At 35.2% G+C, this 25,925-nt stretch overlaps 1 protein-coding gene across 5 annotated transcripts in view; it reads right to left on the reverse strand.

Annotated features, from left to right (window-relative positions):
• FXR1 (FMR1 autosomal homolog 1) overlaps positions 1-25,925 on the reverse strand; it is a 60,544-nt gene that overhangs the window by 18,756 nt on the left and 15,863 nt on the right. For all 5 annotated transcript variants that reach the window (XM_042903566.1, XM_042903568.1, XM_042903567.1 and 2 more), the window contains exons 2-10: positions 21,456-21,508; positions 19,748-19,841; positions 8,921-8,992; positions 8,352-8,500; positions 8,034-8,127; positions 7,491-7,607; positions 5,600-5,770; positions 4,229-4,307; positions 471-580 (exon numbers count right to left, since the gene is read on the reverse strand). In XM_042903566.1, coding sequence (XP_042759500.1) covers positions 471-580; positions 4,229-4,307; positions 5,600-5,770; positions 7,491-7,607; positions 8,034-8,127; positions 8,352-8,500; positions 8,921-8,992; positions 19,748-19,841; positions 21,456-21,508 — 939 coding nt within the window. The remainder of the gene's footprint in view (positions 1-470; positions 581-4,228; positions 4,308-5,599; positions 5,771-7,490; positions 7,608-8,033; positions 8,128-8,351; positions 8,501-8,920; positions 8,993-19,747; positions 19,842-21,455; positions 21,509-25,925) is intronic.

The following is a 25,925-nucleotide window of genomic DNA, read 5'->3' on the forward strand; positions in this document are numbered from 1 at the left end:
CTTGTTAAGTACAAAAAATAACTGTTGAAATTATCAAATTGAAGTCTTTTTATCAAAAATGGGGTTTTTTACTGAAGTACTAAGAAACCAAATGAGATCTCAAAGCCCACGTTGAAAGATGACTTATTTTCTAAGTATGTAAAGCAATACGGTAAGGGACAAAAATTTTTTAAAAGAAAAAAACCCACTGTTATCAGAGTGGAAGTACTTCACTACATACAACTCACCAAAATGATTTCCAAAATATAAAATAACATTGTAAGTCAGCCAAGAACAGAACATGGTGAAAGAAAGAAGAAAGGAAAGAAGGGGGGAGGGAGGGAGAGAGAAAGAAAAGAAAGAAAAGAAAAGAAAAGAAAAGAAAAGAAAAGAAAAGAAAAGAAAAGAAAAAAAAAAAAAAAGAAAAGAAAGAAGAAAGAAAGAAAGAAAAACAGGCAAAGCTCAAACCAAATTACATTTTGAATACTTACATCTTCTCTAGGTAGTTTATTTTCATTGTCTCCTTCAATTCTCACCCGAACCACACCAGATTTGTCCACTATTTCCTGAATAACTTTGCCATTTTTTCCAATTACTTTTCCTTTAATAAGAGAAAAAAGATAGCAATAAGTTAAAAATCAGTACTGCTATCCTTCCAACACTATCTCCCAAATAATTTGACTTGCTATCAAATTTTTAAAAACCAAGCATAGTTCCATCTTCTTAATCTCAATATATTCATCCTGAAAACTACTGAGAAATTTTTATCCTTGGTCTGAAACTTCCCTTCTCTTTAGAATTCTTAAGGCTATAGTTAGCTAGGATTGACAATACTGCTCACATGTTAAGATATTTTCAAAGACTAAACATGTTCTATGTCATTTTTCAGTATTTTTAAAATACCAATGCAACCCATTCCAAAAGCTTAGATATACAAATAAAGGCAAAACAAACACTTTTATTTTGGCATTAATCATAACAATTTGTTTATTATATATTAAGTTAACAAATTCAATCTTGCTTTCATATTCAAGTTGCTACTCATCCAAAACACGCCTATAATTTGAACATACTTTTAAAATGAATATTCTCTTCAATGAAATGTCTGTAACATTTTTCACCAAGTTTTTAAGTATTTCACGGCTATACAAATACACATAGCATGTACATGGTATGCTATCTTCCTAGGTATGAAATACTGTATACAGACACAAATTCCAAATTATTTACCTTCTCCACACTTAACATGTAATGTGTCAAACAGCAGTTATTGAGTATCCAATAACGAAAACAGAAACTAAAAGGGGGGAAGGAAGATTCTCTTCCCCTTAGGAAATTGCTAGTTACAAAGACAGCAAAGTCAAAATACCAAAGCAATACTGGACAGTGTTACCTGGTAACAGAAGTAAATATCCAGGTAACCTTCCCTGTATGAAACAGATGTGTACACTCCTTATAAAAGTTACTAAGTCCAAATCCCCCCAGTTTTTTTTTTTTTTTAACTAAATCAAGCAATCTATTTCTACAATAAATTCATTTTGGTTGAAAAGAGTTAAAATAGAAAATTTTCCTATTGCATGCTTGAGAACAGTTTCCATTAAAGAATAAATGGGAACAACAGCAAGTGGGTCAATACAGCAAAGACACCATTACAGGATTTTTCTATCCCTATTCTCAACCCTCCTTCCCCATTAATAACCCTGAATTTAAAAGCAGCAGCAACTGAACAGGTAAAAAAGAAAAAAATACAGTAGGACAAGGGATTCACATGATGTAGATCTTCTCTGAGCAGCCCTAGCAGCAGTATATAAAAGCAACCTTCATTGTTAACACAGTGAAGCTCAAGCAGCAACTCCATCCTTGACCCTGCTAAAAATAAGCAAATGTCTTTTCGAAAAAACAAAAATCAGATTGATATATCATAATCCCTCCCCCAGAATCATTCATTGCCCCTTCCTTCTATGAACTATACCACTGGTGAGTGTACATCCATCACCCTTCTGGGGTCTGTGGCAGGGACCTACCTGCAAGTTTTATTTAGTCCCACCAGAGACCGTCAATATTTTAACTGATCATTTCCATAGTTTAAATTCCAAAGCATATTGACAAACTGAAGCAGACCTGTAGTATAAATTGAGCACTGAGCATAAATGCTGAAGGGACAGAGTAAAGAAGTGATTAAGGAAGGCTTCCAGGAGGCGAAAGGTTTCAATTCACTTTAAATCAATGACCACATAGTATTTTTCTTTTAGACTTAGGAAGGGTGGGAATGATCAGGGTCTAGAATTCTTGGAACCTGAATGTATAAGGAAATTCTCTTGAACTTACCCACCAAGAAGTCCTCATTCCCTTCTACTCCTCAGTCCACTTTTTCTTTTTCACTTTGACTAAGAATTTACTATTTTTCAAAAGACTGCTTCACCCATAAAACATTTTGAAGCAAAACGTAGCATTATTATACACAACAACCAAGAAATCTTCACACTGAGTATTTCACTAATGTAACAGTTCACTAATGTAACAGTTGCTGCTAATATATATTTTCTGAAGAGTCCCAAATAATCCAAATCACCAAAGCCAACCAAGACAGAGTAAAAAGAGACATGACACACTCATATCATTGCACAGATAAATGAATAAACAAAAGAACCAGAGAACTACAAATATATCCAATTTTGTTATTTCTGAAATATCAGGAATTTTTACTCAAAATTAACACTACCACAAATTCTAGAAGACCAAGGCTATCTTCTACATACTTGTTGGGTTGGAAAAACCCTGATTCCCATGCACACACTCATAGCCAGATCATTTTTACAAGTGAAGAAACCAAAGTTAAATTATGTTCTGTGAAGCAGCAACCACAATGTTAGTGCTGATGGATGTCAATAATTGTGATTTAAACAAAACAGGGAATCATTTTCAAAAGCAGCTTTTTGAAGGTGATTTCATTTGACAATAAACATCTGATTATATTTTGTGTATTGTTTATTAGAATTATACAAAACCCTTCAAGCTTAGACTCAATTTTGACATCTAAACTCGTCTTTTCAGTTCAATCTACAGTGAATAAAAACAAATAAAATGGAATTAACTTAATCAGCAGTATGTCATACCTATCCAAATGCTTAGGCAGAGCTAGAAGCAAACAGATAGTTGAAAACAAAGAAAACTGCCCAAGTTATTGTGCTGTAGACTTTTGTCCCAGGGTATATTAACTTGTTACTGGTCAAAACAAACATCTTTTTAAATATTTTCTCCAGCTATTTTTTTTTTTAACAGTATTTGAAAAATAGAACACCTATAGCAAGAAATCATTTCCTAAAGGCATAACAAGCCTAATTAAATATAAATGAAGCCCAAGGGGCTCTGTTTCAGTAACGTCAAAAAACCACAACAGTGGACAAAAACTCAAGCCCCTCCTCTAAACATCTCTGCTTTCTGTGAATGCTTATTTTTGTATTAAACGTTTAGGATAATCACTATTTAATACAGGACAAAAATTTCCCCATTTGTCCTAAATAGCATTTAAAAAGGACAGTTGGCACAGATGTAGAGGATTTAATACCAAAGCTATTAAACAACTCATCCCAAACTATAAAACAGCTTCAAACTCAAAATTTCGGGGCGAGGGAGGAATCTCAAAGTTTTGTCACTATCTTAATAAGCCATGGGTACAATTTTCATTAATGGTGTCAGAAACTTAGTAGTGAAAACTCCCCTCTATCACAATCACCATCCTTTTCTCCTGCCCATGACTTCTTACCTTATTCTATGCCTTTGCAACAACCAATTATTATTTATTCAGGGCCTACTGTGTAGAAGTTTATTACCCTATTGTTAGTCCACTCTTACTTTTTCTTCTGCACTAAACAAAAGAAATATCACAAACACCTTCTCAAAAATTACGATGACAACTTTGATGGACATATGAAGGATAAAAAGACATTAAGTGAATAAGAAGATAAAGCCCAAGGGATGAAACGGCTTTTAAAAAACTTAATGACAAACTGTTATAAAAATCATGGATCTTATCAGTGAGTCACTCTGTACAGAAGAAAACTCCTTTACTTTTTTAATAGGATAATGAGATACAAGACACACACAATGTTACTAAAAAATGAAAAGTACCCCTATCAAATGTTCCCGTAACTATAAAATATGGTTATCAGAAACATTAAATCTCCATTAAATCACTGTATATAATTACTAACATTTAACTTATTTAATAGTTAGTAGAAGTACCTACCAACAAGATTCCTAGGAACCTGAATAAAATCCTCCACAAATTCCAAGAAACCTCTAGCCTTTTTTACAGCATCAGCACTCTGCAGAACGAGGAAAAAATAAACATAAAAAAGAATCCTAAAGAAAACCCCAACCCAAAATAAAAACAAAGAAATGAGAAGCTCTGAATTATTATGCTCTAGTACAAGATTCTGCTCAGCCCATCAATGTGACATTTTAAGTCAAAAAATTCATGAAGTACTTAAGAAAAAAAAAAGAATTATAAAAAGCCTAGGAGAAAGTATACTATTACAACATCTCTTTAAAAAAAAAAAATCTCTTCTAAGCCCTTTTAAACTCCTAATAAAACAGCAAGAGTTAAACTTATCATGTTAGCCAAATTTTAGCCTTATCCTAAATGTATTTGTTCTACACTCGCATGTTATTTCTTCAGGTGAATGCTAAAAACAAATTGTTCATGGGGCAGCACCTGGGTGGCTCAGTGGGTTAAGCATCCAACTCCTGATTTCAGCTCAGGTCATCATCTCATACTTCGTGAGATCGAGCCCATTACTAGGCTCTGCACTGATAGCACGGAGACTGCCAGGGATTCTCTCAACCTCTCTCTCTGCTCCCCCACCCGTCTCACACTCATGCACTCTCATAATAAATGAAGTTTAAAATAACCAAATTGTTCACACTGTCTATACTGTCTGTGCAGTTTTTTTATTCTCAACATAAGAAATTATTTAAAAAGATATTTTTGTGCAGACATATTTTTTAAAAAGCACCTACTGATTATGATCATTAAAATTCCTGGGGCACCTGGGTGGCTCAGTCAGTTAAGCATCTGACTTGGGCTCAGGTCATGATCTTGCAGTTTGTGGGTTCAAGCACTGCATCGGGCTCTGTGCGGACAGCTCAGAGCCTGGAGCCTGCTTCAGATTCTGTCTCTCCCTCTCTCTCTGCCCCTCCCTCGTTTGCACTCTCTCCCAAAAATAAACGCTAAAAAAATTTAAAAAATAAAAAAAAAAAGAAAAAGAAAAAGAAAAAGGCTCCTCTACTACATGCTATTTATAAATACCAGCGCCTGACATGTAGGAAGCCCTCAAAACAAAGTGCATTATTTATAATGCACATAAATCGGGAGTTAAAATCAGAAGCAGTTGGGTTAAGAAACTTCAGAAAACAGTACATATTAAATACTCAGTAAATCTCTCGTTGCCCCATATAATACAATATCCTCTTTAACCCACCTCCATGCATGTAATGATTACTTGGGCTGACTGATTTTTAAGTATTTTATCACTGGGAAACTGAAATTCCAGAGAAAATACAATCAAACAATAGTTATGCTCTAAGTTACCCAAGGTGGGGTCAGACAATAGCTTACCTCTCCATAGATTCTGAATGTGCCAGTATCTTCATCTAGCTCAATAGCTGTAACTCCAGGAACCTTCCTAGCTTGCTGTATGTTACTACCATGTGTTCCTATTGCCAGGCCCATTAGATCTTCTCTCACAACAAATTCCTCATGAAAAGCTGCCGCAAGTTGTTTTGTGCACTAGTAAAAGAGGTATGTCAGAACTTATTACAAAAGATTAAAAATAAAGTTTTTTACACATCGGTTTGCAGCATTACTCATAACAGTCAAGAAGTAGAAGTAAACCAAATGTCAACTGAATGAACAGATAAACAAAATGATATACGCATACAAAATGATTCAGTCTTCAAATGGAAATTCTAGGAGGGCCTGGGTGGTTCAGTCGGTTAAGCGTCCCAACTTCGGCTAAGGTCATGATCTCACAATTTGTGAGTTCAAGCCCCACATCAGGCTCTGTGCTGACAGCTCAGAGCCTGGAGCCTGCTTCAGATTCTCTGTCTCCCTCTCTCTGCCCCTCCCCTGCTCGTGCTTTCTCTCTCTCAGTCTCTCAAAGAAAAAAAAGAAAAAGAAAAAAAAAAAAGAAGGAAATTCTAACACACGCTACAATGTGGACTGAGAACATTGTGCTAAATGACATGAGCCAGTTAACAAAAAAACTAATACTGTATGATTCCAGTTACATGGTTTCTAGAGTAGTTAAATTTATAGCAACAAAAAGTAGAATGGTGGTTGCCTGAGGTTGGGAGGAAGGGGATACGGAAGTTGTTTAACAGGTATAGTTTCAGTTCTGCAAAATGAAAAGTTCTGGAAACTGGTTGATTAACAATGTGAACATACTTCACACTCCTGAACTGCACACTTAAAAATGGTTAAAATGAGGGGTGCCTGGGTGGCTCAGTCAGTTGGTTGAGCATCCAACTCTTGATTTCAGCTCAGGTCATGATCTCATGGTTTGTGGGTTCAAGCTCCTAGGGATTCTCTCTCTCCCTCTGTTGCTGCCCCTCCTCCACTCAGGCGCTCTCTCAAAATAAATAAACTAAAAAAAAAAATAAAAATGGCTAAGATGGTAAATTTTATGTTGGATCTTACCATAATTAAAAAAAAGAACTAAGAAAAAATATATAAAGGATACTCATTTGGCATCATGTAATAGGGGGAAAAAGAGTTTGATCAGCCTATTTAGTCACGATCACAGAAAATAGTAATTCTAAAACAATGTTCTGGAATTACTGATACAACGAGTTCCCCAATTCAGAGGATTCATTTTTCACAACACAGTCACATATCCCTTATTTGGAACTTTTAAATTAATAAGGGTATGCACAAATTCGTCCTAAACAAACGTCAATTTCTAAAAGATTTGAATGTATGTTGGGTTCTCCTAACAGTGGGCCAGTGAAGAGCAGGAGAAAAGAGAGGAGTACCTTAGGATGGGATAGAAAAGCCAACAACAGGCTCCTTTTAAAAACTACATGCTATGTGTCCTCCTCTCCTCTTACATAAGAGTTATTAAACTGAACTACTTACTAATGGAAGTGTGTTATGACTGACAGCTGACAGGGCACTAAAAAACGGTAAGGACAGAATAAAGAAAAACTAGCAATATAGTTTTCTACTGGACATCCCTAATGTGTTTCTAAGTTCTTTTAGCACCTGTTACCTCAGTCGTAACAAAAAACTCAACAGGCATTTAGCAAACAGAAGGCTATATTTGGGGAAAGTAACAAAAAACAATTGTTCTATAGACACAATGACTCCTAGTATTAGCCACAGAACAGGTCCCAAGTTGCCTTACCTAACAGTCAAGTAGTTTGAGCCAGGGAACTCAATATACTTATGAATAATATACTTATGAAACTAAGTGGGACACACAAAAAATCTTTTAAGTAAACCCACTTACTTCTAAATGCTTAGTGGCCTCTTCATTTCTGGACATAAGCATCAACTTCGTACGAATACTTCGCAAATGCATGTCACTTAAAATGTTTACTCTCTTCACAGTTGCTTCACTGGCAGACTATTAACAAACAAATTAATCACTCAAAAAATCTTATTTTTCAAGATAATACAAAGGGCTTCCACATAGAGCCTTCCTTGATTCTCAACTACTACACTTCTCTCCTCACCCACCATACCCTCTTCCACGAGTAATCTTACTCTTTTCTGAATTCCCATATTATTTAGTTCTGCTATTCAAATTATGATTGGTGGAGACAGAAGGATCCAGGATCCCACATGTTAATAATTTCATGTTGTTAAGAATGTCGTATTTTTTCCTCCTAATTCCACAAAAGAATTTAACATTTTATAGCTGTAAAAATTTTTCTCCCACATGGATTAATAAATTCACTATTGTACCAAGTTAGCTTTTATCTTTTGAAATACTTAATTATAAAATCCGGAAAATATCCATTGACTACCTTAAAATATGGAATTATCTTACCAGTATCATTAGCTGTGTGGTTTCTGGATGGTAAAAAATTCTGCATGCTCCTACTGCTTTCTTAAAATCTTTATGTGCATTTTCATTAGCACACCTAGAGAGGAATTCATATTTAAGACTTAAATAACAGATTAAATTCAGAAGGCAATTATAACATAAACTAAGTTTTTCATTTCAACACTACCCATTAAAACTTTTGTTTATTAAAAAGATTTTCTATCAAGTTTCTGATTGGGTATTTGGGAAAAAAAGATTTTTGTAGCACTAAAAAATCCTCTTAATTCACAAAGCAATTCAGTAGTAAACAAAACTACTCACGCCTCTCTCAAATCCTCAGGAACATCCACTGTGCATTTAAAGAAGGTATTTTTTTTGACAGTTTTATTTTGATTGACAGGCCGAAGTCGTTCAAATGTGACTATTTCATTGTAAGTGGCATCACAAGCAGCATATTCAATGACATAAAACTAAAAGACATCAAAATACTTTTAAAATCCCATCTGAACAAAAATAATGAGCTTTAAATGAAATTCTAATTGCCTTGCTCAGCTTAACCAGTAGAACCTCCCCCTTGTGGCACAAATACTAAGTACAGCTTAGTTACGTCAATCTGATTTGCCTTAAAACTAGATTATATGTTCTTACAAGCATGAACCTTGGTGTCCTCACATGTTTGAAGTGCACCCCTGGAGAGCAGCTTTGATGTTTGCAAGTTCAGAAAACAAATAAAAATTAATGGTCTGATGAACTTTTTAAATGTATGATGAACTATTTATAAAGTAGGCATTTAGAAACAAAACTAAGAGTTGAAGTAGCATTTACAGAAACCAAGAGTTGAGGTTATTTCCCTAGAAACTAGTCACAATGCAAGCGTTAACATTACTTACCTCTCCTTTCATCATTCGAACTTTAGCCAACCACCATCCACATGGTTCTTGGTCATTTGCTCTTGAATACACCTAAGAAGTGGGGGGGATAAAAGGTCCTTATCTTTTTTGAATGAAGAATCCTTCATTCTGAAAGATTTCAACATTATAAACAATGACTTATTTTAAATGCGAAATCCCGTGAAACTCCAGAATCAAAAATGTCACTGTACTGAAACTAGTGTGCTACAAATAATTTAATAAAAGAGTCATGTACAGTTAAATTTTACTACTGAAAAACAAAAATGAACCCTTTTTTGGGCCATTTGGCTCCTTGGAAATCTAATTCCAAATTTGTGAGTTTCCTAAACATAAGTAAGTATTTTAAAGAACTCTTCTTACAAGACAGTTTAACACAGTGTGAAAGAGAGTTCTTTCAGTTTCTGTCAATACTGTTCATCTGTAAGCACTGTGTTGTGGTGATGCAAGTATCAGACACAAGGATAAGCTAGAACTTATTAAAGATGTATTTGAAATCTGATAACTATTTTTAAAATGTTGAAATCAGGGGCGCCTGGGTGTCTCAGTCGGTTGGGCGTCTGACTTCAGCTCAGGTCATGATCTCACAGTCTGTGAGTTCGAGCCCTGCGTCAGGCTCTGTGCTCACAGCTCAGAGCCTGGAGGCTGCTTTGGAATCTGTGTCTCCCTCTCTCTCTGCCCCTCCCTCACTCACACTCTATCTCAAAAATAAATAAAAACATTTAAAAAAAATTTTTAATGTTGAAATCAAGAGCTGTTTTCAAGAAGAAACCCAACTTTAAAATTCCTTCAAGGATATGATATTTAGATTCCTTGCTGAAGAACCTGAATCAAATGCACAAATGGTTCACCTGAACAATAAATATTTAAATTCTAAATTTAGAACCTCTAGCAGGGTACATAAGTATCTTACAAGCATCCTATGCAACAACAACAACAACAACAACAACAAAAAATCACCTTATATGCTCTGTATTTGTAATTATCAAGTAGTTTGTTAACATAACACATTAGAGAAGTTTCCATTAGGGATTAGAGTTATTATGATACAGCATCTTGTTTGATATACCGTTTTCAATACATGGAAATCAGGGGGTGGAGGGGGGAGGCTGGAGGAACAGATGACCAAGAAGTACCCCCACAAAAGTCTTGATTATATGAACTAAGGATGCCTCTGCAGAGAAAACCTACCAATGATAACATCCATATGTGGGTTAAATGCAAACTATTAAACATGCAAATACTGTTGGAAAGCCTGAAGCTTCACTGAGGTGATCTGAGAGTAATCTTGAAGTGGGGGAATACTGGGAATGTAAATAAGTCAAAACCTCATGATCAACTTCACAGTGCACCATGATCAGAAAAAAGGAAGACCTATATACCAATCAGGCTCCAGTGGACTTAACTTTACCTGTACATTTTTTATGAGCAAATCTACTTCGTCGCAACTTTTTTCCTTTCTTATAGGTCTCCAAAAAATAAATTTTACTTTCTTTAGGGTGAAACAAAACTCATTCTATCTTGCAATTATTGTATGTATCCAATGGAACCTCTCTGGGGAAATCTAGTTATCCTGTTTCTTCTGGATCTTGAAACACTTTACTACTTCACCATCATTCATCAATTATTTCCAATTGTGCTTTAAAAAAGTCTAAAGAAAAGAATGATGGTATCACCTGAAAGAACACAACAGTGAAATATAGTGTTACTACTGCATCACCCTGTAGTTTTACTGCATAGTCTTTCAAGAATAAAGTATAAAAAGACTGGAGACACCATTCCTGCAGTCTGCCTTTGGTTTTCACTGAACAGTTAAGAATTCAGAATTTTTAATTTTCCACCCATAACTGTAAAGACAAAATTTACAGAGGAAGAACTTTCATAACTATCAGAGGAACCAGGACTGATGCAGACAGCACCCTAGATTCAAATGATGAATGTGAAATTACAAGCAGAATCTCCCCAATATGAAGCCCTTAGATGACAACAACCTAGATGAATATTCCCAAACAATACACTTCTAAGGAGAAAAAGGAAATTTAGTATTCTCATCCAGTTAATCATTCAAATTGGACTTCATCATACAAAATCCTGAGACAAGACTGGGGACCATTCTGTTTTTCTAAAAGGACATGTGACCATATTCCATATTCTTTCATCTTTTGTTTGCACACCAAAATGTACACCATACAATTCATAAATGGACAAATGCCAAAACAGCTGTGCATGCAAAGATAACTAGAAAGAAACAGATGATGAAGACATGAAAAAATTCAATGGATTAGTCAATGCAATCGGTTAAATATGAAAATGGTATAACTGTAGCACAAAAATGACTATGGTCTGTTCAATAATTTTAGAAGCTACTAAAAGTTCCAAAATATTCTTAGAGTATTGGATTCTGATAATTATAATTATATAATTATAATTACAATTCAAGTATAAGATGAACTAGAATGAAATGATAAACCAGAACTTACTAGATGTGTTTTAAATTTGACATTAGTATCTGTAAGATGAATTTATTCTGGGTTTATATGCATGAGCTGATGAGCAATAGGGACCTGTTCTCACTTTAGGTAGATGTATTATCAAAACAAAAAAATACGAAATAAAAAGCTGAATTTACTGGGGTGCGTGGATGGCTCAGTCGGATGAGTGTCTGACTTCAGCTCAGGGCATGATCTCACCGCTCCTGAATTCAAGCCCTGCATCAGGTTCTGTGCTGACTGCTCAGAGCCTGGAGACTCCTTCAGATTCTGTGTCTCTAGTTCTCTCTGCCTCTCCCCCGCGCACTCTCTCGTGCTCTCTCTCTCAAGTAAATAAACATCAAAAAAAAAGTTGAATTTGCTATCTTTTAAATGCTCATTAAAATCCTTAATGTTGACTTTCAGCATCCTTTTATTAACTTCTGTGAAATTATATGTGAAATGACTTAAAAAAAAAATTGTTTTAATGGCCCACTGGACCCAAATGGAAGTGATGACCATTTTCCCAAAAACGCTGCAGATTACAAGAAAACCCTAAGAACCAGAGGGAAAGTGTCCATGCCAAGTACTATCTCGGAAAGGCAGTTCAGCTAAGCAGACTGGAGTATCTCTTGGTGATCTAGTGAATGGGTGCCTCAAAAGTTTGCTGACAAAAATAGGTCTTTAATCTACCTAATCCCCTTGTTCTAATTCTGTTTTCACCAAAACACAATCTTCTAGGAATCTGGCTTCCTATTTGAGTTTACCTCCAAAAGAGAGAATAAACCATTCTGAAATGCCTTGAGGCTTTATCTCTCATGAACATTAAAATGCTGGATTCCATTCCATACTTAACATCTACCTCTGTAAGCTTCATTAGTAAGTTTACCGCTGAAAGACAAAGCCACTCACTCACATAAAGCCAACTAAATCCAAGTCCCTGAAGCTTGAATCAAACAGTATGAATTTGGCTCCACCTGAGTGCAGTGGGTCAAATCACATTCTTTATAAAATGAAGAGTGTATTCCATACAATAAAAAAATCACTTTATTGACCCAGCATTGTTATTGTGACCTACTATACTATGTCTCAGATGTTGACTACTATATTTATGACTACATCATTGGAGTAGAAAAGCACCTCATAGAAATTCCCTTTATTCAGACTTTAAATTTCCAAACTATTCCAAGGGAGCAAATCACACTCTCAAGCGATGGCCCTCATTGGTTTTAATATTCTCTTTCTTCAAATCCAAGGAAGATCTTTAAAAAAAAAAAAAAGCAGATCAAAAAGCACCTGTGACAGACCTAAACACACAACAGTACTCAAGCTGAAAAAGTCCAGTTTCATGTAGTGGAGGATAGAATATGAAGACTCAAATTCCAAAAATCTATTTCAGGGTTCTTGCTACCAAACAACTCCAAGTCAAACCTTATTACAAAATGGTCTCCAAATTCTAGCACACTACCAAACTATTACTTAAATGGAATTCAGTCTGGATCCTAATGTAATCAACTGTTCATTCAAGATAATAACATTCAACTATCCCTTTCAAAGTCACAACCAAATAAAGATAATATGAACACCAGAAATAAAGAATGTTTATTAATTTCACCGAATTATAAAGAAAATTTCTAAATAATATTAACCATTAAACTGAATATTTAATCACAGCAGCTGGTTTTATAACTGAGATATATTTGTTGAGTACTATTCCTCTGTATCCGCTATCTCATTACAATCATAATCTATTATGAAAAAATGGAATATGTACATTAGAAAAACAAGCTTAACATCTAGAACACACTAATGTGACTTATCTACCTATACAATAGTATTTTCTCATCTGTGTATGTTGCTGATACTTTTAACAAATGAGTTTCTTAAGTCTTGGAAAATATCCATTTCCCACATAATAAAGATGAGTATGTTCACCTCTTCTTTAAGAAGCACATTTAAGAACACTTCCCAAGCACTAAGACTAACAACAGACTTGGTATTATAAGAAAGACTACAAATAGGTAAAATTTTCAGACTGGTTCCAAGAATCAAACGGAGACATTTTTTAAAGGTACAACGGAGGGGTGCCTGGATGGCTCAGTCAGTTAACCTTCCGTTAAGTCAGTCCAACTTCGGCTCAGGTCATGATCTCACTGTTCATGGGATCAAGCCCCACGCTGGGCTCTGTGCTGACAGCTCAGAGCCTGGAGCCTGCTTCAGATTCTGTGTCTGTCTGTCTGTCTCTCTGTCCCTCCCTGGCTCTTGCTCTCTCTCCCAAAAATAAACATTAAAAAAATATTGTTTTAAATAAAGGTACAATGGAAACTACACATATCTTGCATCTTTTGTATAAGTCAAATGCTTATTTTTTTAAATTGTTTTACATTTTTATTTATCTTTGAAAGGGAGAGAGAGAGAACGTGCACACATGCAAGAAAGGGGGAGGGGCAGAGAGAGAGGGAGAATCTGGAGCAGGCTCCACACTGTCAGAACAGAGCTTGATATAGGGCTTAAACTCACCAACTGTGAGATCATGGCCTGAGCTGAAATCGAGAGTCAGATGCTTAACCAATTGAGACACACAGGCACCCCTAAAATACTGAATTTAAAAAATTTTAAGGTAAGGGAGTGTCCTATCTCAAAGTATTCTTATTACCTTTACCTACTTTCTCTCAAGGCCTCTATCCCAACATTTATTAAAGTATTAACAAAGCCTGACAATCTGCCATAAAATGAGAGAAAAGTCCTATGCTGCAAGAACAAAAATGTGCGAATTCTTATCTCAAACAAAAAGCATCACAATTCAAAAGAAATTAAGAAAGAAAGAAACAAACAAACAAACAAACAAAGGTTTTTTAATCAAATATGTTAAACCCAAGAAGAAAACTTTAAAAACCTTGTAAAATGATACACTAGCCTCAGATGTCAGACTTTCTATGTAATGTGTTTGTGTGAGCTCACGTATTAACTTACTGAACAAGGCAGGTATCTATAATAAAGACAAAACTTCACATGTAAAATCACCAGGGGAAAAACATTTTCTACTGCACTTCGGTAATCTCACATTATATAGCCATCTTAAGAAATTCTAAAAAAAAATCTTTGTTTTCTCATTACCTCCAACTTCACAAGCTGAGCATTTTCTTAGCAATCTTAAGTTAGCAAAATCAAACAAGCAAACAAATGATGAAAAATTTAATTGTATTAAATGTTGTAAGGATTTTAAAACCTATTCACAGCTTCTTAAAAGTCAAAGAAAGTGACAAAGAGGGCTTAAAAATAAAGCTTGGAATTTTAGACCTCTCAAAATCATCTTTGTATTATAAATCATATAGTGTTTTCTTGACAACACTGGACCAACGACATTAATTTACGTTCTCTAATTCCACGTCAGCCTCAGGTTGACTGGAAAGGTAAATCCTCAAGTAGCCTAACATTTTTATAACAGAAATATTTTAGAGTAAATCATATGAAATTGTCAATATTCAGCCATTCCTGACTGACAAGAATGAAAATTTCAGATGGCTGAACTTTAAACAAATGCCTGAAAAGTTCCACAAAAAGCTCTCTCCTGGATCATTTTTGTTCTAATTCATTACTGACAGCCAAATCAAAGTGATCTTTCCCTTCTGCAAAAAGGAAAGGTTCCCAAAGGTGCAAAAGAACAGGAGTTGCAAGTCTGGCACAAAACTGACAACACCCTGTGAATACAGCATAATTAACATATTAGAGAATAACACTTAAGACAAAAACTGAAACTGGTTCTCAGCTTCCCAACCTTCAGGCTATACGACCCAGGAAAGATTTAACAAAGTATTCACAGCATTTAGAAGAGGCCCTAAAGAGACTGTTATGTCAAACTGAGATAATCTGTTTAAAAAACCAATTATTCATATATTACACATGTTAGTGCTATACAAGCATCAGCTATTATTACTGCTTTATGGTATGTGACTAGCAGAAACAGTGGCTGATGATTTAAATATATCAATATACTAAAATATACTGTGTATTAAGTTAGAGAAGTTAGATTAAAAACCTAAACACTCCTTAATAAAAAAAAAGAACAGACCATACCTGTAGAAATACTAAAAGGAGTATCTTGAAGGCCACACCAAAAAAAATTGGCAGATTGGAATAAATTATAACTTTGTGGCAAAAGGCATTAAATACGCTTTTTAACTGACTGGGAGAAAGTACAATATATAACACAAAAATGGGGGTATAGCTCAGGGGTAGAGCATGTGACTGCACATATAACACAAAAACCTACATAAAATACAAAAATGTTCTATTATCAAAATCTACACGGACAAAAAAACTCACACAATTCATAGAACAAAGGGCTAAAAGCCAATAAACTAATTTAAAAGAAGCTCCATATCACTAGTGATCAAACAAATGAACACTCAGAAGACATCCCCTTCCTGTTATCAGGTTTATAAAACTTTACAATTAATAACAACCCAGCCAGCCAATCTATGAGGAAACAAACACCTTTATGTGTCAGCCAATGTGTAAGTGGTAAATCAAAATGCATTTTGGAGGACAAAATTGGTACATTTTGGTACCATCAAAATTTGAAATATACATGCCTCCAATTTAGCAATTTCAATGTCTTCTAATTATGATACACCTATCTTAATAAATATGATGGGGTGCTTAGAAAGAATGAGGTAAATCTGTATATGCAGACATGAAAAGGTCCAATTACATCCTAACTGAACACAGAAATCACAAATATAATGTATTCCCAATTTCTCTAACTTAAAATAAAACATTATTCATAAATGCAAATAAAAAAGCTGAAGAGAAACACAACTCTGGTAAATGATAATTAAGATATGGTGAACAGACAAGCACACCCACACTAAGAGGGAAGGTCTGCTTTTCACTTTATATAATTCTGTATCATTTCATTTCTTATATTACACTTTACTTAAATTTAAATTAAAAATAGAACTATCTTACAACCTACTAATCACACCACTGGGTATTTACCTAAAAAATACAAAAACACCAATTTGAAGGGATACATGCACCCTTATGTTGACTGCAGCATTATTTACAATATTCAAACTATGGAAGCATCAAAATGTGCATCAGACCAAATGTGCATCAACTGATGAATAAAGAAGACATAGTACACATACACAGAACATATACAATGGAATACAATTCAGCCACAAAAAGAATGAAATCTTGCCATTTACAGTGACATGGACGAAGGTAAAGGGTATAACATTAAGCAAAATAAGCCAGTCAGAGAAAGACAAATGCCATATCATTTCACTCATATGTGGAATAAAACAAAAGAAAGAAAAAAAAAGGAAGATAAACCAAAATACAAATTCTTATAGAGAACACATGGTTACCAGAGGGGATGGGTGAAATAGGTGAAAGGAATAAAGAGTACACTCATCTTGATGAGCACTGAGTAATACATGGAACTATTCAATCACTATATTGTACAACTAAACTAATGTAACACTGTATGTTAACTACACTAAAATTAAAATTTTTTTAATTAAAAATTAAAAAAAGTGGAGTTTTCAAAAAATTGGTTCAAAATATAAAGCACCAATAACCACAATTCCTAAACATTCCAGGTCATGTAGACAGATTCCTAACTAATGATAGCAAAAAAAAAAAAAAGGGGGGGGGGGGAGCCAACAAATCCATGGGTAGAGTATCAATTTTAACTTTATTTAAATTTTCGAATTTTTCAAAAGTGGAAAAAATGACAAGAACATCTTAGTTTCAGATGAGTCTCACAATTTAAGGAGCAAATTTCACCAACTGAACCATAAAACACAATGTGAAATAAAATACTCTGCAATCATCAATTTCCAATTCATTCCATCTCTTACACCAGTATTTTGTATACTGCTGGGGAGGCAAGCCAAAAAGATGTCCAGGAACTGGATAGGAACTTCTAAGTCTGAGACAGGGGAAAGCACAATGTAACAACATTGTGAGCACACCACCAAGTTTTTCCTTAAATCTGAGCCTTTACACTATCAATGAGTATCTGACCAACAATTTAAAAAGTATGAAAAGCATTAATCTCAGAATCAACCACCACACATTCCTAATTCTAGAACATTTCGAAAAATGAAGTCATTCCTTGCTTTTCCTGACTAATTACCAGAATTCCAGAAGGAAGAACTAAAACAGAAATAAAATTTCAAAACTGAAAATAAATCAAGCTCTTTTACCATCCCTACAGAAAGAAATTAATTAGGAAAGGATATAGTATTGAGAAAAACATTTTTTCACGGAAGTCCAAGCGAACAGGTACAGTAGTAATTAGCAGCATCACCACTACCAGTTCATAGTACTACCCACCAGTAACCTACTTCACATTCCTTAATTTTTAGCAATCACTTTGCCACTTTGTTTCCCTGTGTCTTCCCATACCATCTATGACATTTCCCTAAAGGACACAAATACACACACCAAGACTACAGTTACAGATCTCCTTATAAAAAAGTTCTTAGTACCCACTTTTAGTGGAAGTGAACTATAAAAGAAAAAAGTGAGTAAAGTGAAACCTATACCATTATACCATTAGGGAGCAGGCTCATGGTGCCCAGACACAATTAAGTTACAACATGCCTTGATTTACCAAAAACAAGAGTGCCCCCACGAACTTAGAGCAAGTAATTAAAATCTAGGTTGAATATTAGAATGGAAATGCTTTCAGGCTGTCAGGAGTGCCATAATTCTTTGGTTTCCTAGTATATAACACCTACGGTTAATGGGAACTCAAAATTTACCATTAAAAATTACAGGAAAGGGGCGCCTGGGTGGCTCAGTCGGTTAAGCGTCCGACTTCAACTCAGGTCACGATCTCACGGTCCGTGAGTTCGAGCCCCGCGTCGGGCTCTGGGCTGATGGCTCAGAGCCTGGAGCCTGCTTCCAATTCTGTGTCTCCCTCTCTCTCTGCCCCTCCCCCGTTCATTCTCTGTCTCTGTCTCAAAAATAAATAAACGTTAAAAAAAAATGTTTTTTTTTAAAAATTACAGGAAAAAAAGGCAAATAACTAAATGAATTCATGTGCAAAGTGCTCAGACCATTGTCTGGCACAGAGTAGGTACTGGTAAGTGCTTATAAAAACATTTAGACAGCTATTTCATCTGTATAGGTTCTCCTATACCTCTGGTTTCCCTACCCCCGCCCTACATAAACTAGGTACAAAGGAAACCTGAAAATTCTTTCAGTATTATCAAACCAACTCCCTGTGAGAAATATATTCAGCGTATTAGAGCACTTGAAGGAATTATGTCAATTCCTTGAAAATCACAAATTTCTATCTCCAACAAACTCCTAACACCTCTATTTGACAAGTATTTCCAAGTTTCATTTTACATAACATCAGGCATATTAACCAACACTAACATACTTAAGACAGACATCTAAAATCTACTAAGTGTAAAAAAAAAAAAAAAAAAAAAAAAAAAGCTATATACAAAGAAGCAATACTATATGATCTCACTTTTATTTTTAAGAATAGGTGAGAGCGAGGGGCGCCTGGGTGGCTCAGTCAGTTGAGCGTCTGACTTCAGCTCGGGTCATGATCTCACAGCCTGTGAGTTCAAGCCCCGCGTCGAGCCCTGTGCTGACTGCTCAGAGCCTGGAGCCTGTTTCAGATTCTGTGTCTCCCTCTCTCTGACCCTCCCCCGTTCATGCTCTGTCCCTCTCTGTCTCAAAAATAAATAAACGTTATAAAAAAAAAAAAAAAAGAATAGGTGAGAGCGAGCCTGGGAATGACAAAAATGGTTAACAGCAGTTTTGTTCTCTCAGCAGCAATTCCTGTTTAGTCCTTTGTGTTTTTCTGTACTTTTAAAATTTTCCGGACATTTCTAAAATATTCAACAAGGCAATATGCTAAATACAATATTTCACAGTTACGTATCAACGATATCAACGTTCACCATATTAAAGGATACCTATTACAAAGACACTAAAAAAAAAAGCACAAGAGAATTTTCAAGTAATTAGCAAAAAGAAGGAAAACAGCAACCAACACCACACAGTTGTGTCAGATTTTATACAAACCAATACAAAGGTACTACCATGTTTAATTCCCAAATTATTTTCATTTTAGTGGTAAAAAAAATTAATCAAGGCCACAAAGGTAAAAATGGTAAAGCTGAGACAATGAATCCCTGTTCTGGTTCCAAAACTCAAGCACTACTATATTACACAGCCAATTAACAATACAAAGAATAGAGAAGAGGAATTATATTTATTCTCTATCAGCTAAAGAGACTTTCCTACAAGGATATTTAAAACAAAACAAAAAAAAGCACAAGAAAATAAAACTTAAAATACGTACCTCTACTTCGTCTCCTTCACTAATTTCTTTTTTTATATCAGGCGGTGGTGGTAATCTAACTTCATTAAATGGAACCTGGCGTTCTGGCTGCCAGCTGAAGGATCAGAAAAATAATTAACAATTTTAGAATAGATTATTCTATAAGCCCCTAATATGGAAACTATACAGTCTATGCTTAGAGGTATATATTTTTCAAGTTAATCATTTAGCTTTCCCTAAGGAAAAACAAGCTTCGTTCATATTATTTTTCCAAGTAATGAGTTTGTTGAGGTAAAACAGACTTTGCAAGACTGTTGATGAAGTTTCTAAATTAACATTAATAGTAATTATGTATCACCATCCAAATTACTCATCCTAAGGGAATACATACGTTATCCTAAAAATGAAATAGGCTAAGTTCATAGTAGTAATTTAGACTCAAAATAATGTCACATCTACACTGCTGCCAATAAACGGCAGTGCAATCAACTTCTCTCAATTTTACAAGTAAATGATCTATCAAGGAACAGAATTTCAGAGATTATAAAATATTAGCTGCATAATGTGTACATGTTCACAGAAACACAGAAAATTACTCAATTATTTTGCATGCCTGAATTATAAAAGATTTTCCTACACAGAATTTATGTTTTCTGCAATGAATTCATACAACAATCTTAAAACCTGGGAAAAGTTTACTTTCAATCTCTGTAGCAAATACTGTATTAGAACAAATTTAGGAGGTGCCTGGGTGGCTCAATCCGTTAAGTGTCTGAGTCTTGATTTCTGCTCAGGTCATGATCTCACAGTTCATTAGATCAACCCCCAGGCTGAGGGAGTGGAGCCTGCTTGGGATTCTCGCTTTCCCCCCTCTCTCTGCCCCTCTGACTTGCACACACCCTCTCTCAGTGCTCTCTCAAACTAAAAATTTAGCTGTTGCTTAACTCACATTTTTTGTATGGATATTCCTACTCTAAGTTCTAATAGGTCATTCATATGCCTGGGAGGTACATCACCACATGAATTCCTATAGCTTCCAGGTGCAAATGCTGTGCAAAACATCAGGAGATAAGGAATATTTTTGAGTGCTTTCTTTTCACCATTACAGTCTAAATGGCAGCTGCTAAAGGCAGAAATCATTCCAACACTTGTTTCTACATGAAAACAGCTGCTGGGCAGCTACCTTTTAAAAAGTGGAAGTTGAAGATTTCTTTTCTGACCTTTAATTATACAATGCTCCTTTATAGCTCTTCCTAACCAAGTTTTAAAACTACATGACCTAGATCTTACAACAGTTATAAAACTGATTATTACTCCTTATTAATATCCAGCTTAAATTAAAAGCAGCCCAATACTCAACTCGGACTACTAGTAGCCATGTGAAAGGCCTTCTACATCATTTCAACATTCTTGGATTTTAAGAATTAAGCATTGCATAATCCCATTTGTGCCACCCATTTTTACAAAAAATACTGATTCCTGTTCACCTATGTTTTGGAAAAAAAAAGAAAGTCATGAAAAAGTGACAAGTACATTGTGGGCAGAAAAATGGTGAAAAGTCATCAAAACTAGAATTACTTGAACTGATAAGATGATCAAACAACCAAAGATCCCCACCCAAGAGCAAAATCACTTTCACTGGCAACAGGAATATCCAAAAGCAAACACCAATTTAGCACAACCAATCGTTAAAATCAAGGTCTGTATCGATTTAAAAAAAATAACTTACTTGTTCTCAAAAACAACTGTGAGGGAGTCTTCATGAACATCTTTGATAAATCCCTGTGAAAAACAAAAACATTATCAAAAGCATATCAATATTCAATCAAAGGTTATACTGGGGTGCCTTGCTGGCTCTGTCAGTAGAGCATGTGACTCTTGATCTCAGGGTCATGAGTTCAAGCCCCATTTGGGGCACAGAATGGAATTATGAGAATTTAAAACATTTAATAGTCACCATAGTACTTGGTGAAATTATGATTATAAACACTAAATTATAATCAACTGTTAGTAAAAAGCATGACTTCGTTCTGAATACTAACCTCCCATTAATTTAATCTCATTTTTTCCTAACTTCCCATCTTCCTTCACTTAAAAAAAAAACGGGGGGCTACAGTAAATACATTGTTGCAAAACCATTTTGGGATGAATATAAAGATTCTCAATAAAAATCAGGGGTCATTTTCTAGTTGAGTATTTTTAATCTATCGTCATCTGACTGATGCAACTGAAAGAAACTGTCAGAGGACATTCAAGAGAGCAAAGGACTTAGGTGTAGAATAATGGTTCAAGTGCTTGCTCCACGACTGTACACCTTGGGAAAGCAGTCCTTGGCACTTGTATGATTACAACTGACATTAAATGATACTTTATATTACTGTCACACAGAACTGCAAAGTTCTCAGCCTTAGTCAAATGCTTACACACACACTTTGAACCACAAGATATTCAGTAAATAATTTTCTAAAACATTTTTATCACACTAAACTCCATAATGTCCACTAAAAACTAGCTAAATAAAGAACACACTTGCAGTATCTGCTTAAAACAAAGCAGGAATGAACATATCCTGTTGACCTCATCTTCCTCCCAAAGTCCATTAAATAGCATTAAAGGAATTTTAAGACATAAACTGACACAAGAATAAAGACAATAAAGAGAAAACATTACAACAAAACTTTAGAAATTTACAAAACAGAAGAGTAAATGTCAGTTATTTAAAAAACAAACCAACAATTACTAACATTGAATACTTACTACATCAGACATAATTCTAAGCAAATTAGCAAACCCAACACTGAAACAAACTGGCAGTGGAAAAACCGAAAAGCAAGATCAGTACTACAGAAAACTTTTGGAACTACAGACAGAAATTCTTAAAAAAGGAGAGAGTAACAGATGTGGCTTAATACAAAAACATTTTCCTTAATAATGCAGACTCACCAATCACAGAATGTAGGTAACTAATAAATCTAAGGTCAGTGCACTCTTCTCACATTTGCTACACAATTAACTGCATCATTTTGTATTTGGCCCTGATTCTCACTCCAGCTTCAAATGTCTATTACCTGCTTTGTTTGTGTACTTTGGGACATTTCAATGCAAATATCCTCATATGAGGCCTAAAATTCAGAATACATTCCTTTTAAGAGTGTTATAGAAGCTCCAGCCATGCAATTCTGGAGATCTTTTTATTCCTTTCTTCCTTAAAGTTAAAAATTAAGAGCTAGGGGCGCCTGGGTGGCTCAGTCGGTTAAGCGTCCGACTTTGGCTCAGGTCACGATCTCACAGTCTGAGTTCAAGCCCCACATCGGGTTCTGTGATGACAGCGCAGAGCCTGGAGCCTGCTTCAGATTCTGTCTCCCTCTCTCTCTGCCCCTCCCCTGCTCACGCTCTCTCTCTCTCAAAAATAAACATTAATAAATAAGTAAGTAAATAAATAAATAAATAAATAAATATTAAGAGCTAACATTCCACTTCTGATTATCTGACCATGCTATAATGACAGCCTAGCCAGTTTCTTTATTTCTAGTAGGTTCAGCCACACATCCACTTTCAGCAATAATTTTGGTCATCACTTTCATAGTTACATCACCAACAAATTAATACCCATAACATCTGTAAGGAATACTTCAGAAACTGAAAATTTCCAAGTTCACGAATATGACAATAAAACACATCTTGCCATCAGAAATGAGTCCTATTTCCAACTTTCACTAGTTTTCTAGTCCTTCAGAAACCACTTTCAGAGTCTAGAATGTTTCACTAAGTAATCCTTAAGATTTCTGTATAGTTTACACAGTGAATTCGTTCAAATAAGAACTTCAAGCCACTGGGGAAATTCTACCCTTCGTTACAGTAAAAATCTTTTTTTATCCTATCTAAAATTCAATGCTTATTCATCTCTTTCCAGCCCCATCCCCTTTACTTCCATCACCAACACCAGCTTTATTTGGATGCACATTTTCCACAAACTTTAAGAGAAAATACAACTCTAGACACCTATTCTAATTACTTAATACCCCTCAATCATGAGATTAAGCAGATTAAGAATTGGACACCCAGGAGGTACCTGGGTGGCTCAGTCAGTTACATCCTACTCTGGATTTCAGTTCAGGTCACTGATCAGCTCAAATCACTGATCTCCTGTTTATGAGATTGAGCCCCGAGTCTGGCAAGGAGCCTGCTTGGGATTCTCTCTCTCCCTCTTTCTGTCCCTCCCCTACTGCCTCTCTTTCACTCAAAATAAACCGGTTTAAAAAAAAAAAAAAAAAAAGAATTTAAAACCCGGTTCTTAAAATGTATTTGGGCTGTGATGAACAGTTAGGAAACATGTTCTAATCCCCAAATTCTAGATTCTAAGGATAAGGTACCTCTAATGGCCAGATCTCTATGAAACTTTGTCCATTTAATTCAGGACTCAGTCCACACTCCTGAAATTATTTCTGTACATTCAAAGTCACCAGAATGATGATGCTAGGTCCCTATACACTCAAGACCCAAAATGGCAGGGTTGGGTCTTTGCCAAAATCTTGGGAGTCAGGGGACACTGAATTACAAAGGTCACATTTCTCTGCACAAAGCAGTAGTGGGCTTTATGACTAAGTCTTCACAACTTCTGTCCACCTTGTATTCTAGTCCAACCTTTGGGGATTTCTCTCTTCCTATTCACTATTCATCTGGCCCAGAACCCATATTTCTCAGAACAAAACCTTTGAGATTTCTTTCTTTTCTTCCCATAGCTATGCAAACATGGAAGATTCATCATTACAAAACGGTCTCTTTATATGATTATATGTAACACTATTAACTATAATTTAAAATAGCATCAATAAGCAACAAGGCAGTATACCACATCTAAAATGTGATGAAATATCTTTAGGGGCACTTGGGTGGCTCAGTCGGTTAACCGTCCAACTCTTGATTTCAGCTCAGGTCATGATCTGTTTTTGAATTCGAAGCCTATTTCAGGGCACTGTCAGCGCAGAGCCTGCCTGGGATTCTCTCTCTCTGCCCCTCCCTTGTTCATGCTTGCTCACTCTCTCACTCTCAAAATAAACTTAAAAAAAAAAAAAAAAAACTTAAAAAAATTAAAAACATATATGTATCTTTAAAATGCTACCCCCGGGGCGCCTGGGTGGCTCAGTCAGTTAAGCGTCCGACTTTGGCTCAGGTCATGATCTCGCAGTTCGTGAGTTCAAGCCCCATGTCAGGCTCTGTGCTGATGGCTCAGAGCCTGGAGCCTGCTTCTGATTCTGTATCTCCCTCTCTCTCTGACCCTCTCCCGTTCATGCTCTGTCTCTGTCTCAAAAATAAACGTTAAAAAAATAAATAAATAAAAGTAAATTCTTTAAAAAAATAAAAATAAAAAAAATAAAATAAAATAAAATGCTACCCCCAACAAAACAACAAATAGAACATTACATAGTAAAAACCTCAGAATGTCATGAACCATGTATAAAATTGAGATAAGGGACACGATGAACAGCAAGAATCCCTGAGCTATAGAAGAACTGCCTGAAGTGATTTTTCAAAAGTATTTTCAAAAGTATTTTTCAAAAATAATTTTTTCTTTAAATTTCAACAATTCAAGCATTAAAGCAAAAAGCAGCTGGAAAATAAAAGACAAAAAATATTCTAATAGCAGTAGCAATGAAAAAATATAATCTTAGGTATGCCTCCACAGTTAAAACAACATAAATGTACAGGACCTATGTACATAAATTTGAAATTCAACTGATGAACATAAGTAGAATACTCAGGAAAATGTTAAATCCTATCACATTCTTTGATAGGAGATCTTGATATTGTAAAATTTTCAATATGCCCTTCTATGAGACCCCACTAAAATACTGAGAATGATGATTCCATTGGGGGAAAAGGGGCTAATATTAATAAAATTACACCAAAGTCTGTTTAAAAAAAAGAAAGAAAGAAAACACTCAAAAAGGAAACTTAAGTGGGGGTAGGAAGTAAAGATAACACACTATCCCAATCAAATATTTTAAGTTTTAAGTAATCACTACACCCAACGTGGGGCTCAAACTCACGACCAAGATCAAAAGTCAGATGTTCTGTGGACTCAGCCAGCCAGGCACCCCTATGCCTACCAAATAGTAAAGCTTATTTTAAAGCTACAATAACCAAGATAAAAGAAAACACATTTTAAAGGAAAACAGATTCCAGAAACAGGTCCAAG

The sequence above is a fragment of the Panthera leo genome, chromosome C2 (assembly GCF_018350215.1).
Source record: "Panthera leo isolate Ple1 chromosome C2, P.leo_Ple1_pat1.1, whole genome shotgun sequence".
Classification (NCBI taxonomy): domain Eukaryota; kingdom Metazoa; phylum Chordata; class Mammalia; order Carnivora; family Felidae; genus Panthera; species Panthera leo.